Source organism: Cupressus sempervirens, chromosome 3, assembly GCF_028749045.1.
Source record: "Cupressus sempervirens isolate cs-2001-9-10 chromosome 3, ASM2874904v1, whole genome shotgun sequence".
NCBI classification, from domain to species: Eukaryota; Viridiplantae; Streptophyta; class Pinopsida; order Cupressales; family Cupressaceae; genus Cupressus; species Cupressus sempervirens.
The window spans coordinates 481,423,729-481,440,266 of NC_143120.1; the positions used below are offsets into that span (position 1 = coordinate 481,423,729).

At 33.6% G+C, this 16,538-nt stretch overlaps 1 protein-coding gene across 3 annotated transcripts; it reads right to left on the minus strand.

Annotated features, from left to right (window-relative positions):
• Positions 1 to 705: 705 nt before the first annotated feature.
• On the minus strand, positions 706 to 11,143 carry LOC149567258 (reticulon-like protein B11). 3 transcript variants are annotated; one of them, XM_089820432.1, is made up of 5 exons: positions 10,913 to 11,143; positions 3,435 to 3,609; positions 3,173 to 3,314; positions 1,409 to 1,478; positions 706 to 1,198 (listed from the first exon to the last, which is right to left on the minus strand). In XM_089820432.1, the coding sequence occupies exons 1-5, from the start codon at positions 10,998 to 11,000 to the stop codon at positions 1,041 to 1,043; spliced, it is 633 nt and encodes a 210-aa protein (XP_089676558.1). In that variant the 5' UTR covers positions 11,001 to 11,143; the 3' UTR covers positions 706 to 1,040. The 3 variants fall into 3 exon arrangements, with proteins under 3 accessions (XP_089676558.1, XP_089676557.1, XP_089676559.1); XM_089820431.1 differs by having other exon boundaries at positions 3,435 to 3,615; XM_089820433.1 differs by having other exon boundaries at positions 706 to 1,212; positions 3,435 to 3,615; positions 10,913 to 11,141.
• Between the last annotated feature and the right edge of the window lie 5,395 nt (positions 11,144 to 16,538).

The following is a 16,538-nucleotide window of genomic DNA, read 5'->3' on the forward strand; positions in this document are numbered from 1 at the left end:
ACAAGCCAAATGTGATATTGTTATCATGTTCAACTTTGTTATTTCTGAGTTAGACTCATTGACCTAAAGGACCGCATGCTTCACTTTGTGAACATCACCTAAATGTAATGATTGGTAACTATTCTATTCATTTTTATAAGATATGGATTCTTAAGTGACTCATAGAATATAGACTATAAGTGGCAATGATAATAATAAGCTATTACCCCAAAATAAAGAGATTTAACTGGTTCAAAAGTGAAAGGCTTAAAAATCCCAGAGGTTCGCAACTTCCGTAAATCAAAATTCAGTTGCTGTCTACCTTCGGAAATTTGCAAACCTCGTTAAGCAGATCTATGGCTGGATATATGAACTAGAATGTATCATATCCAAAATTTACTCAATCATCAATGTGGAAAGGTCGGAGCACACAATGTTTTACAAAACACCGACGAATGCTAGAATTGTGACTTTAGTTTTGCCATTAGAGAGATCACATAACTCTGCCCTGGTACAAAAAACTACTCTTTTTCATCAGATCTTTGAAGTTTGGCACAATGCAAAAATAGGTACAGATAAGACTGATACACCTGTTCTATTTATTTGTTGAATAAGATCTATAATGATAAGAAGCAGCTGTTTTCAAAGACCTTCCGATCTTAGCTCATGATGTAAAACACCAAAATTCTTCTAATCAAGTAATGAATCTCAAACTGGAACGCGATAGAAAGCCCTAAAAAACAAGACTCCAATTCAAACACAGCGGGGCACATCCACAGTTGAGAATATATTACAGACCACCACTATAATTACAAAATCCGGAAGGATCTTGTGCAAATCCTGCCGGATTAGTCAGATTTGGCCCAGATTTTACAATTATATAGAAAAAGCAACTCTTTTTAAAGAAAATCTAGAATTCCAAAACCTGTTGGACTTCCGAATCAATCAAATTTTGCGAGCCTGATAAGAATGGCTAGCAGTTAACCACGTTAATTTTAGGATTACATTAATACACACATCATCTCACAATATGCCTCTGGAAAAAGGAGGTCACACAACCTTCATCTTTTGGGAAAAACCCTTGGAATCTTGCTCAAAACATGAGTATCAAACATTTCGTAGCGCTTTCTAATGTCATTGCGTGTAGTTTCAGCGTGTCTATCTATATAATCCTGGTGCTTGTTGTAAAAAGCAGGAAGTGTAAGGGAAACTAAAACACCTGCAAAAGTCACACTAGGGCTTCCAGAGATCAACCATTAAACTAAAAACCATACATCATTTCTATGCAGTCAGATCAAGGAATTCATCTCACAAATTTGCATTAGAAAAACAACTAAGGCTACACTGATAGTAAAATCATGGAGAAAAGTCATAGCCTTTGCAACACCAAAACAAACAGCATATTAAAAAAGGGTGTGCGAGAACTTACATATATATACAAGTGTTAAGAAATTGAAGCAGGTACCAGCCGTGGAGAGAATCCATAGCACAAAAGCTACCTGCAAGAAAAACAAATCAGTTCATCTAATATTTTACATTATCCATGACCAAGTTTCCTTAGAGGCTAATTTCGGTCAGGCTATAACTTAAGTTTCAAGCAAAAACGAAATCGCTATTATTCTCTTAAAAACTCACTAGCATTTGTCAGTTCTGCAACTTTGCCAGAATCTACAAGAATAAATCATTTTTAAACTCAATGTGTTCAAGATCATGATTTAAAGCCATACTTTCTACTTCATGAAATACAGGGAACTTCAGAGGAAAAAATCTAAGCAAAAACATCCAGCAAAAAATGAGGCTACCCTAGATCAGGTCTTTTACCCACAAATTGTTCTTAGTTCTTTGATTTAGTCATACAGCCAACAATGACTATGTAGCCAATCACTGTTGGCTATGTACCTTAGAAAGTCATTCATGGTGAGTAATATGTATAATGTTTCTATTAGAGAAGTTTTCTGGCAGTGTGGATCGATTATAAGTTTATAAGTTTGACATTGTAGATCTCCTTACCAGTCCTATTATTAGGGAAAAGATCAAAGCTTATTCAACAAAGGGATTTTTGGAAGATTGGTCAATACATGAAGATTTAAAAAGAAACAGTTAATACTTTCCATAATAATAAAGTTCCTGACCAACATGACAGGGTTGGGCAAGAGCTGTTTAAAGAGGCGATTCCAACACAAATGAAAGACGGAGAAACTGTACCAGTTATTTACAGATGTGAAGTTTAGGGAAGTAATATGTCAAATTACAAATAGTGTTGAATAGAAAGAATCTAAAAATATCTCATCAGTAGTAGTGTCAAGGTCAAGTCAATCAAGTACCTAATGAGATCTTAGCAGAGGCTGGTTTGTTTCCAATTGAGGCTCCAGCAATCATTTGTTTGCTAAGTTACTTGTAAAAAGTTGGAAATATGGATAAGCATCACTAGCCAAAGATGGTGGTTGAAGAAGAGTTAGAAAATAGAAAGAAAACATGTCAAAAACAGAACAGCAAATGGAACATAGATCTCCTCTTGTGCCCAAACACTAATGAAAAGATTAAAACGTGGGTGTTAGAAAAATTCAAGAATGCCATGTGAACAAAACAGCCAGGAAGGGAAAAAGCATATCATGTCAAAGAATTCAACTACAGCTGGGAATATGATGATAAAGACTATTTAAGATCCACTATTAAAGAAAAGGCAAAAATTCTAATTGCTCCTCTAATGACCAGCTTTCGTCATCTGGAATGTAAAACTAGTAGATGGACAGTACCCAAAGAGGTGTAGGAGGAAAAAACCTGTAAGTTTTGCAGCAAATGGGTGGTGGAAACTGAACAACATTTTATAAAAGAATGTGTAGCATACAAGGATGTCCACAGTCAATACAAAGACAACTTAAAGGTGAACAGTCCGAATAAACTTTGTGAAAAGGCGAGGTTACATAAAAACGATAACTCTTACTTTGGATCCACAGCATAAGGGGCAACACAGAGAAGATTTAACATGCAAATTAATTTGTTTTCTCTTGGCCCCTTCAACTGCTGATCTCATAGACGTCATTAAAATTCTTTGTTCATTCGACATTGTTAATCCTTCTCAGTGAAATTAGATTTGTATTCAGTAACATTGCCATGCAGATTGAATTCTTGTGACTTCTCAAATTTCAGAAATAAAAGTTGCAGCAAAAGGTCTCAGAAAACAAGTGCTAACCTTAAAAAACAACTTTAGATCCTTGCCAAGGGCAAATTCTCGTGACACCTTGAGTCCATAGTTAATGTTTTTTCTCATAGTAGCGCTTATTTTGTTCATTGTTTCCTCTGACACTTTCAATACAGGGAGAGAAGGTGGAGGCCTGCATGTATAATAAAGTTGATAATATTTTCCTCATTTCATTTGAGAAAGAAAAAATTGAATCAATAAGGGTAGACAAAGCATGCAGAATTTGATGGTACAACAAATAAAATAATCCCACCTATTGAGTACAGATGCAGCATTTGACCAAACAAATAAGATTGTAACCAAAAGCAGGAAGATATTGGCAACAAGGGACAACAAACTGTATCCACAACATTCAAACAGGTACCATAAAATACTAGCAACTACAAGGATGCCAATAGCAGCATTTCTCCTCCTCCAAAGGACCACTTCTGCACCTGTCCAAAATATGTAAAATTCACTTAACGGAACTGTAACTGATAAATAAAAAAAGAACGAAAATAAATTCAATTGCAAAAGAATATCAGTCAGTAACTTTAGAATAATAGTTAAATATTTTAAATACAACTCTTAAAGTAACTCCAGAACTAATTGAGCAAATTCAATTAAATTTAATGGAATAAATCCACAGGCAAAGTTCTAGCAGCTTTCATGCAAGGGTTTTTTAAAATTGTCATCTTAATAAACAAATGTATAGTAGCCGTTATTAGGAATCTCACCAATCACAGATTCTCAAAGAGATGATAAATTCAGTGGTCCTAAGAAAACCCCCAGCTCTGAAAACAACTTTTTCATGAACTAAGAATAATCTTAATCTGCTGTGTATGTGATTTTAATAGCTAGGTAAGGATATGTAAATATGACTAATGCTTCTAACTGGCTGGAGGTGATGAGTTTTTCATGTTTGTTTTGGTTTCCTACAATAACTTTATTTTTATTCAGCCAAGATTTGGTTTTATCGATTTTTAAGAAAACTTTAAAATGATGAAAAAACAGTATTCAACATAATATCAGGGATTCTATGTTCAGATGCTTCTTAGTTATTCTTATAAACAAAAACCTTTCTCCAAGATCATTTCCAGGAATTACAGCATCTCCTAACATTATTTAATTACTTCAGCATTTGTTGGTCCGCTGTTTGTCAATTGGCTATTTTTTATTCCTAACTTTCCAACTATTTGCAAATTTAAAATAGAGATTGGCTTAGTTTTTTATAAATTTATGAAACAATAATTTTTCTGCTTGAGGAGAGAAATTTAAAAATAAAAACTCTCCTTAATTTTTTCTTTCTTTTAACCTGAAACATATGGAATCTTTAAAAAATGAAATAATATCTCAGTGAACATTGATAATAATATGAATCAATTTACTCTTTAAAAAAGACTAGTCAAGGCTTCTAAACATCCAAGAATGTATAGCTTGTAAATTGTTTTAGCTACAATGGGTTCTATTAGTCTCGACTCTTCAGCAATCTGAACGATATGCTCTTCAACAGTGACCTCCTTGCAACTTCTGTGTTTTCTCTTCCTCAATAGAGTTCCTACTCTTGATTGTGTGCTTAATCATTTATAAACATCAATATAATTCCATCCCAGTAAAAACCAAGTTCTATAAGATAGGTTTCCCACAAATGGGGAAAATGGAGGCTTCTTTCCCCTTTTAGGAAAATGGGGTTTTGCAGAGAACATGCCCAACAGAAACAACAGTCTGGTGGTTCTAGAACTACTAGTGATTCTATTACTACAAAATACTGTTAAGGGTTAAGATTGTCTAGAAGAATCCAGAGAAGAGGCTTCATAGAGCCTTCCATTGTATAGTCCAGATCAGATGTAGAACATTCTAGGATATAGAATACTCTAGAAAAGGAGTTTCTAGATTTTGGTATTACATGTATAAATATGTGATGTGCACATACAAACTGTGCATTGTTAGAAGACATTTGAAGGTCTGATGTATGTAAAGCAAGCTAGATTAATATATTGTTGTTTATCAGTTATATATCTCTTTTTTTTTTTGTTCTGTTTTGCCCTACTTTCTACATTACAGCAGTTATTACTTTGGTTTTTATATTGTTTATGGCCTGTTTTAACATGGTATTAGAGCTTAGGCTCAGCTAAAAATAGATTTCTGTGTGGTTCAGCTGGAGATCCATTTAGAGGTTCAGCTGGAGTAGAAATATCTCTAGAGAGATTTGATGCAGGAAATACATTGCTGGAAGTGGTTTGTTTGCAAGGCTGATTTTTTTTGCTAACATGGGCTCTTCAAATGAAGTTTTGCCTATATTTGATAGAAGTGGTTTTGCAAATTGGAAGATTGCAGTCAAGAATGCTTTGAGAGAAAAGGCCTTATGAAGGATAGTGAATAAGAAGATTGAAGAACCCCAAACTAATAAAGAAAAAGAGAATTGGAGATGCAACTTGGAGCAAGCTAGAGGTATTATTGGTAAAGCTTTAAGCCCCAATCTCAATAGAAGGTTTGTTGATATTGATGATCCAATAGTGTTGTGAGATAGTTTAGAATTTTTTTATAAAGATGCTAATATTGCTAGCACATTTAGCATAGAAGAAAAATTGGTGAACTTGGATTCATCCTATTTTGAAAAAAATGACTAATTATTTCAATGAAGTTATTTTTTTAAAATGCTCAACTAAAGAAAATAGGTGTTGAATATGCAAAGAAAGATTTTCAATTGATTGCAATGGTTGAAAGTAAGCTCCCCCAACCATACAAGGTATTTAAGAACTCAAGGAAAATGATTATTCAGCTAAATCCTAATACTCCACAACAAACTTTTGATCAATTTTATAAGTCTGTTATAGATGAAGAAGCCCAACTTATTAAAGAAGGGTATATTAAAAAAAATCATGCATATGTAGCTAGAAGTAAGGTTGTTATAAATGATGGAAAGAAGAATTGGAGAGGATATAATAAATTTCAGAATAATTAGAGTTCTAATCATTCTTTTAGAAATGATAGTGTAGAGAAACAAGGTGGAAGAAAACCCATTATTTGCAGGCATTGTGGTGGTGAAAATCACATGGAGAAATTCTGTTTGAAAAACGAGGACAATGAAAGGCAGCAAAACAAGCCAAAGCAAGGAAAGTTTAAGGATGGCAAGAAGGATAGATACAGCTTTGTAGCCATCTCCTAAAAAAGATGGGATAAAACAAGTAAGGAGGTAACTACTACACCTGAAATAAAATCTACTATTAAGAGGGGGTACTTTGCTTCAGATTCTATTAAAGAATGGATTTTAGATTCAGGTGCATCATTTCAAATGACTGGAGATTGATCTTTGCTTACTGATTTTTATGAAGGAAAGAATTCAGATCAAGAAATTACTATTCGCAATAAAATGAAATGGCCGGTTATAGGTACCTCAACTGTTAATGTAACAAATGGGTCTTTGAAAAATGTTTTATTGGTTGAAGGATTAGGGGTGAATCTAATTTCAGTATATAAAATAGTTCAAGCTGGATATGAGTTTGTTGTTACTACTGATCAAGTCATTGTTAGAGATAGAAAAGACCCAACCGATATAATTGTAATTGGAAGAGTTGATCATGAAGAAAGTCTTTTTAAATTTGTAAGATTTGCTGATGAAGAATTTAAACTCTCATGCTTATGTTGCTCAAGCTGATTATATGTCAAAACTTTGGTATGCTAGACTTGGACATATCAATTATAGGAAATTGCAAGATATGGTTAGAACGGATATGGTTAGAGAGTTAACAAAAATCTCACCATTTGAAGGAGTTTGTGAAGGATGCGTGCTAGGGAAACATCACTGAGATTCTTTTGATTCAGGTAAAGCACGGAGAGCCAATCATCCATTACAACTCATTCATAGTGATTTATGTGAACCAAGCTATCCCTTACTTTCAAGTGCTATGTATCTCCTCACTTTTATTGATGATTATAGTAGGAGAGTATGGGTTTATTTCATTGAAAGAAAGAAAAAGGTACTTGAAGTTTTCCAAAAATTTAAGGCTTTAATTGAGAATTAGTGTGGGAAAAGAATTAAATGCTTAAGAACAGATAATGGGGGTGAGTATTGTAACTATACATTTGAGTCATTTTGTGAGAATTATGGAATTAAATTGCAAAGAACAATACCATATATTCCTCAACAAAATGGGGTGGCTGAACGAATGGATAGAACTCTTCTAGAAATTGCTCGTTGTATGTTGCATTTTAAAAGTTTACATAATAAATTTTGGGGTTCGGTTGTTTCTTGTGATGCATATATTGTGAATAGAGTTCCAACGAAAGCCCTCACAAATATCACCCCTGAAGAAGCTTGGAGTGGTAGAAAAGCCCACATTGGTTATTTTAAAGTATTTGGATGTATTGCTTGGGCACATATCCCTGATGAAAAGAGGAAAAAGTTAGAACCAAAGAGTCACAAGTGTTTGTTTATGGGTTATAGTGAAGAATCAAAGGCTTATAGGTTATATAATTTGACAACAAATAAGGTATTTGCTAGTAGAGATGTAAAGTTAGATGAGCATTCACAACTTACAACAACAACTACTTCTCCTATTCTAGAAAAAGGTGAAGACTGTATTGATGAGGATGACGTATGCATTGCTGATACAAATGAAACTACTAACACTTTTGATCAGCCATTATCTGCAGGTAGCGATAATGAATATGTTTCTCCAGCTGGACAAAAGACAAGAAGTGTTGAAGAAATCTATAGGCAAAACTCAAAAATCCAAGGAAGGAATGGTTGTGCTCTCATGGTCAAAGCATTACAAGCAAATGATCCAAAATCCTACGAGGAAGCTTGAGGGAAGAAAGAATGGGAGCAAGCCATGAAAGAAGAATATAATGCATTAATGGAAAATAAAACTTGGGAACGTGTACCTCAACCCCAAGGTAAGAATGTTATTGGTTGCAAATGAGTTTACAAAACAAAATTTAGATCAAATGGTGATATAAAGAAATTCAAGGCTAGATTGGTTGCTAAAGGATTTAATTAAAAAAAGGGTGTTGATTATGAAGAAACATTTGCTCATGTCATTAAAATGAATACAATTAGCGTTATTTTATCTTTGGTTGCAAGTCTTGGTTGTCATGTTCATCAAATGGATGTAAAAAATGCTTTATTAAATGGAGATATATATAAAGAAATCTATATGGATCAACCTCTAGGTTTTATAGATCAGCAACATCCTAATCATGTTTGTAGATTAAAAAAGTCACTCTATGGACTTAAGCAAGCACCAAGAGCATGGAATGAGAAGATTGACAGGTATTTTCAGCTTCATGGGTTTAAAAAATATAAATCAGATCCAAATCTTTATGTGAAGAAGGTGAAAGATGACATCATCATTGTTGCAGTTTATGTAGATGATTTACTCATTGCTGGACCAAATATTAGTTTAATCAATAATTTGAAATCGACTCTCAAAGGGACATTCTATGTGACTGATTTGGGTGAACTAACTTATTTTCTTAGCTTGCAGATTAGTAGGCTTCATGATGGGTTGTTCATCTCTCAAACAAAATATGTTTTGGATCTTTTAGAGAAATTTAAAATGACTGATTGCAAGCCAGCCCCTACTCCTTTCCAATCTGGAGTCAAGCTTACTAAGGAATGAACCTCCGAGAAAGTAGATCCTACTCTATATAGACAGCTTGTTGGTAGTTTGTTTTGTCTAACTCATTCTAGACCAAATATTTGTTTTGCAGTCAATATGGTATCTCGTTTTATGCAGGAACCCAAAGAAAGTCATTGGATGGCTGCCAAGAGAATTTTGTGATATGTTCGTGGAACAATGTACTATGGCATACATTACAATTATAGGTCCCCAATTTCTTTGCTTGACTTTACAGATTCAGACTGAGTTGGTGATATTGATGATAGAAAATCTACTAGAGGCTATATTTTTCAGTTTGGCTCAAATCCAATCACATGGAGCAGCAAAAAACAAGCCGCTACATCACTATCTTCATGTGAAGCAGAATATAGAGCAGCAAAAGAAGCAGGAAAAGAAGTAGTTTGGCTTCGATATCTTTTATGTGAGCTTGACTTTGAACAAAGTTCAGCTACTACTTTATATTGTGATAATCAAAGTGCTATACAAGTTGCAAGCAATCCTGTTTTTCATGCTAAAACAAAGTACATTGAAATTGACGTTCACTATATCAAGGATCTTGTTCAACAAAATATTGTTAATCTTCAATTTTGTCCAAGTGAAGATCAAAAGGAAGATATATTTACTAAGAGTACGCTTCAGGCTGAATTTCTCAAGCTACGGAGTATGCTCGGTATGATTGAGGTGAACATTAAGGGGGGATAGTCATATAATGTTCCCCTCTTCCTCTCTCTTTTGTATTTTTTTTGTAGCCAATCTTAAGGGGGGATGTTAAGGGTTAAGATTGTGTAGAAGAATCCAGAGAAAAGGCTTCCTAGAGCCTTCCATTGTACAGTCCAGACTTGATGTATAACATTTTAGGATATAGAATACTCTAGAAAAGGAGTTTCTAGATTTTGGTATTACATGAATAAATATGTGATGTGCACATACAAGCTGTGCATTGTTAGAAAACATTTGAAGGTCTGATGTATGTAAGCAAGCTAGATTAATATATTGTTGTTTATCAGTTATATATCTCCGTGTTTCTGGCTCTGTTTTGCCCTACTTTCTACAAATACACCTTTCTAAGGGATCTGTAGTAATCTGTGAAATTGTGCATTAACATTAGAATTGGTTGTATTTTTTATGATTCTTTAAAAATTGATGGGAGGGCCTGCCACTCCTATTTATATTGTGGCTCTATTGAATTGTAAAGTTGATGGGGTCTGATGGAAGAGTCCGGGGCTCCTATTTCTCATGTGCAGACGGTTTCGTATGGAATTTTGACACAGGTACTGGACAAGGGGTCTGAGGTTTCCCACTCCTACACAGCAATTTTAAGATATCGATCTGGCAACTATTTACTGGTAATTCTTTTTTGATGTCTCATTAGGAAACGGTGTTTTTCTTTTCATTCGCCCAAAATTATTGAAGCCGCCCAATGATTTTCAGTTGCCACGAATCCATCTTAAAGCAAACTGCTTCTAAAAATTCTAAACAGAACTTAGTGGCCGTATTTACATGGATGTTGGAACCACTACAGAATGATATAAGGCAATGGTTGCAGCTCCTATCTATATCACGAAGTGGATTTGTGTCATAGCGCAGGGAAGAAGGCATGTAAGGAGCATATAGGCACTGGACTACAAGATCAGACTTGAGAATCAAATATTTGTGAATTTGAATTCGTACCAAAACCTTCTATAAAGAACTCACTTTCTAGGACTTTGCAATGTAAGAGTATAAGGTGCATATCAGGAGGATTTGAGTGTCTAATTGCTGTAGGAGAGTTAGAACTTTTAGATTTGATACGCTGCTCAAAGTTATTTCCAAGCCAAATAGCAGCCCTGTTTTAAATTTCCTACCAAAACTGAATTTTCTGTTTTTATTATAAATTTCCCTAGCAGATAAAAAGAAGTATCAGTATTCCTTGAATATTTCCATGATAGTACTAGATCAGAAAAGAAAATCTCCTAAGCTTAATGATTTTGGATAAGATTAGGGTTTTTATTAACTCCAAACTTGTTTGTACAGCAGAAACTGCTTGATCAAAATCCCTTTGGAAATTAACCCGTGGGCAGGTAGTCAGATACTGGAGAAAGGGAACAGAGTTAACAAATTAAAAAATTGGGAGTTAGAATAAAATTACCCTTTCCCGATCTAAGATATTGATAGAGAGATGTGTGTAGGAGATGTGCAGCAGTATCCATATCGACTTTGTCATCCTCCTCCGGCATTATTGTCTTTCTCTATCCCGCAAAACGAGAATCGCTACCGTAACCACGAAATTCCCCAAGTAACCAAACCGCCGCTCTCCACCATTTTATAGCAGAAAATTAAATAATATAAATCCTACGATTTTTATTTTTTTTCGTTTAAGAATGGAGGAAGCGAATGAATGAAAAGGGAATGCCCCTAGTTTAGGGCCCAATATTATATTTCCTACATACATACAGCCGACCGATTTACCTTAATTGTAATGTGTTTAATAAATTAAAAATAGCAAACACTTTACAAATAATTTTGAAGCTAATTAATAAATTGTTAAAAATGATTTATTGAGGGCAATTCAGTCCGCTGCATAGACGCTGCCCATACATACATAAGCACGATGGGTGTGAAGTCTTAGATTTTGAGGATTAGGAAAAAAAGACTTGGAATAAAAATTAGATGATGACCATTTTAATTAAAGAAATTTGGAGTAGATTCATAAGTATAAAGAAATAAGATTCAAACAAGTACTACATATGGATGAAAAGAATAGAGAAAAAAGATTCAAACAAGTACCGCATATGGATGAAAATTAGAGAAAAGCAAGTCTTCATAAAGGACACTTTTATTTTTAATATTATTAGTGTGGTCTTAATAATAGGGGACTCTAATGTTAGGACAAAAAATAATCAAGCATCTAATCTAAAAAGAAGTTACATAGAAAGAAATGTTTTACTATGGTTAGAAGAAGAGAAAGACCAATGTTGGGAAAGGTGAACTCATGGGACAACAAGGGTGTAATGTCCTGCCAAGGGATCCAAAAGAACTAACCTAAAGTTTTACTAAGTTTGCTAATTTTTTTTTATAAAAAAAGAATAACATGTACAATAATCATAAAGTAACATAAGCAATAACATACAATCATACATAAGCAAACATAATAGATTACATTCCTTAAGGATCCCAAGACGTTGAATCGCATTCAAATTTAAATAATACTAAGTTGAATAATTAACACATCCACATGAAAGTATAACTACAAGTTCATTCCATTTAAATAATATACATTTGTTTTGAATGCCACTTGACAATAAAATTCGGAATGCACAATCATCCACTGTACTTGTTACAGGGTATGAAAGGCTGAAAGAATATACATTTATCAAATAGATTAAATCATCCCTTTTAGATCCATGAAACAAAGTACGATACAATAAGTGAAATCATTCATCATAAAGATATAACCATCCATCATAATACACAAAGATAGCATGAAAATAAAAGCAGACAAGGAACTCCAGCCACGACATCAACTGACGAATCTCAATGGTAAAAGTAAAAAAGCACTACCACCCGACCTCATGGTAACCCAAAAAGGTCCACTTCCACCGCGCTGAGGAGATAGTCTCAAGTCCCAAACATGATATCAATCCCAAAATCAAAAGTAATATCTATGTCAAGGAAAACCCTAAAAGTAATCTAACTCAAAGGTTCCAAGATAATACGACATCTAGACCCAGAGGCATACAAAAATATGTAGGGAATCTACTATGCAAGCGGGCAAGTGTCAGCGCATGAATCAACGATAGTGTTACCCTGGCAGTCTAGCTTGACCCCGGCCCCCTAGTGACTTTATGTAGCACTAGTATCCTCTCGTACTGACAAGGCATACTAATGATGTATGGTCGCAACCAAGCATCCTCTCTACTCCCATCCTAGTCTGTACTAGTACTCGAGGCATGGGCAAGGAAAGACAACTCTTATTAGGTTTATTTTACTCTCATTTACTGTAGTGTTTTCACTTATTAAACAACTTACAATGGGTTACCTTGGCATTCACTTTGGGCCCCGACCTCCATTGCAAGCCACTTTCCAACATTACATATAGATAACCTACCCTAAGCTCATAAAATTTCAAATTAAAGAATCATAGTATTTCACCTCACTCCTATACAAGTGATTGGAAAGCATCAAAAGATAATTCACAATAACCCCTTAGTTCTTTGCAAGCAATTGGAAAGCATCCCAAAATCACTGATTGAAGACTCAAAGGTCAAGACAATTATGTCATACCATTTCTCACGTTATCACATGAGAAAACTGAAAGCAACAACAAACAATAGATCCAATTCTATCATAAAGCATACCAGACACATTACCATGGTTGAGTTTAAAAGATCAAAGATCAAATCATCATAATATCACAAACACAGAACTCCCACTCTGGTAGATGTCCTAAAATTGGTCAACACTCTAGTTGACCCAAACCCAAAACATAGACAACATACAAATAACAATGTAGTTTCATAGTTTGGTCTAATTTTGAAAACACATAGTTTGAGCTAATAGTAAAGTCAAGTTTTCATTTTAAAGTAAGTTTCTGAGTACATAAGATTTACACTTTAACCCTTACTATTTAACCCATTTCTTATATTTGAACAAAAGCACAATTACCCTTATTCGATTTTTAGATAAATATTCTAGAATAATTTAAAGGTAATTACTTCCTAAAATATTAAGATAATAATTATTGATTTTCAAATAAAATAATTATAATTTTATTAAAATAAAAAACATTAATAATAATAAAATAAGTTTAAAACTTTATTAAATAATATTCATTATTAATTAAACTTAATTAAACTAACTTAATTAAATAATAATTCTAACAAAAAAAAACTATATTAATATTCATTAATTATTTATTAAGTTAATAAATATTAATAAAAATTAATAATAAAATTATTAATAAATAAAAATTAATAATAAAATTATTAATAAATAAAAATTTAAATTTAATAAACTTAAAAAATAAATTTAAAAGCAGTGCCTACGACTTTGATAAGGCCGCAGGATTGTGTGCTGCCACGACAACTTTGTTGTCGTGACAACAAAGTAATGTCATGGCAGTACATCTGCTGTCATGGCAGCAGGTCTATCGTGTGACCCATTAAAGGCCATCGGCAGCTTTAACGCTGCCACAATGGTAAAAGGAACGTGGGAGGTGTGGGATTGGTGGCCTCGCCTCCCCACTAATTTTATTTTTTTTAAAATAAATAAATTTGTTTAATAACAGTCCTTTCCCCCTCGGTATCATTTTTTATAAATTTATTTTTTTATATTGAATTCTATCAACACTCTGATAGAAGAATTACAACAAACCAGCCAAATTTATATTCTAAAATTTTCATTTCTTTCAAAACCCTTCCCAGATTAATTAACAATTTTTAAATCTACCAAATGAGGGTCTTACTAAATTTCAATCCTCACATATACAAAAGAAATCAATAAGAATACCAATAAATTCTAATGAAGGATTAAAAGATTCATAACAAATGAATTTTTGAAAACAATTTCAACAATCACAATGAAGACAAGAATTCAAAGAAACAAAAATCTTTGGGTGAATAAAATACGAGCCTCTACCTAGTTCTGATGCTAATTTGCAATCACCCAAAGATTGTGAGAGAAATCTCTTCTCAAAAAACCTTCTCTTTGAAAGTTCCCTTCACCAAAATTCTCGGTCCTTGCAAAAAGAATTCTCATTCTCTGATATGGAGTTCTTCCCTAAAATTGGGGCATTGATCATCACGTGAGGAAACTCGTTGATCACAATTTTTTAACTCATTAACTTTTTTTGAATATTCATGCACACTATATGCAAATTAAAATATCTTTAATAAATTAATTTCTCTTTCACTCTTTAATTTATTTTCGAAGTGTTTTTTGATAAAATATTTATTAAGTAATAATAATATTTAATATTTATTTAAAAATAATCTCCTAAATATATTATTATTAAATTAAATTAATATTATTACGCTCTAAAATTATAGCATAAATTTCTCTTTAAATTTAATTATTTTTATTTAATTAATTAAATATAATTAAATATTTTAATTATCATAATAATTTTTCATTAAATTAAATCATTAATTAATTTTTTAATTTGACTTTATTAATAGAAAAATCATCAAAGACCTACAAGACAAAAATATGAAAACCTGTCATAAAATACCACACACAAGATCAAACTCAAGGGTTATAATCACGAATTTACGTCATACGACAAACTCAGAAGGGTAATCATTTTAGATACTTGTCCTAATTTTCTAGAACAATTGGTTTAAAGATTAGGATTAGGATTCAAAAATTTATCTCCCCTCTTACTATTGAGATATTGTGATAGGGTATGCTCATCCTGGCAATTCAGGGAAGTCGATACCTGGTACCTGCATAAAATCCTCACATGTACAAACACATATATTCTAAACTAAATAGGCAATGGCAAGAAGTGGTGCATTGTGTAGATCCTGACTAGTAGGTGACTACGACTCCCTTCCTTAACCACACTAAAAACATCATACATAAAGAAAATATACACACACACACACCATACCATGTAGTATGGGGTAAGCATCCATAAGAAAACAAGTATAATAATCCATCTAACTAACATCATCAAATAACTAAAATCACTGTAATAATCACCATCAATGTATAATCATGCATACATGAAGTAACTAGTACCAAGTAGTCTCATCATAAAATCAACCAAGCATAAAACAATATCTAATAATCTGAAAGATAATGCTACTAATCATCAATCATAAACTAGCCTAAAGAGTTCGACAATAATAAAAAAATGTAAACTAGGGGCAGGTACTACATCCACCCTCCAGGCTTAGGCTTACTCCTGAAAGCCTATAAACAAGTAGGGATATAAATCTCGTAGACCAAATGCATCCTCCCATTTAGCTGATGACTTGTCAGTAGGGTCCAATTAGACCCTTACCTACTCTATGGTTCGACCTCTGAGGGTAAACTCCCACTGCTCCAGAATGTGAACCGGCTCCAAAGCTAGCTGTCCGTCCTTTACATGTAATGCATTCCAATCAATAACATGTACCACGTTAGGAATATATTGCCTAAGTTCAGAAACATGGAAATCATCATGAACACAAGCTAGGTTGGGCGGCAAAGCAAGATGGTAGACAACTGGACCTATCCTCTCAAGAATCTCAAACGGTCCCACAAAGCGAGGTGCTAGCTTTGAACCCTTTCCATAACAAATCGGACTCTTCTGCGAATGCACTCTCAAGAAAAATTTCTCTCCCACATTAAACTGCTTATCTATCCTATGAGCATTGGCATAATTTTTCTGTCTATCCTATGTTATAGACACATTCTCACGAATGCGCACTACCTGTTGCTCCATATCTCGAAGCATCTCAGGACCCAACAGGATGTGATCTTCAAAACTGTCCCAACTCAAGGGTGTGCGACAAGGATGACCATACAAGGCCTCAAAAGGTGCCATGCCAATAGAATTGTGATATCCATTATTATAAGAAAACTCCACAAGGTAAAGATAATCCTCTCAAAGAGTCTATCTCTCCATCACATACATCCTTAACATATCCTCCAAAACCTGATTCACTCTCTCAATCTACCCATTTGTCTCTAGGTGATAAGCTGAGCTAAATTTCAACTGTGCACCAAGATCATGCTGCAATGATGTCCAAAATGTGGAAGTGAATACAGGATCCCTTCTGAAATGATCT

Excerpts from the sequence above, each read along its gene's own strand:
- LOC149567258 (XM_089820431.1), bottom strand. The coding sequence starts at position 11,000 with ATGCCGGAGGAGGATGACAAAGTCGATATGGATACTGCTGCACATCTC. Across the intron at positions 3,616-10,912 it reads ATATCTTAGATCGGGAAAGG|GTGCAGAAGTGGTCCTTTGG; the intron begins GTAATTTTATTC and ends TATTTTGGACAG. Across the intron at positions 1,479-3,172 it reads ATCTAAAGTTGTTTTTTAAG|GTAGCTTTTGTGCTATGGAT; the intron begins GTTAGCACTTGT and ends TTTTTCTTGCAG.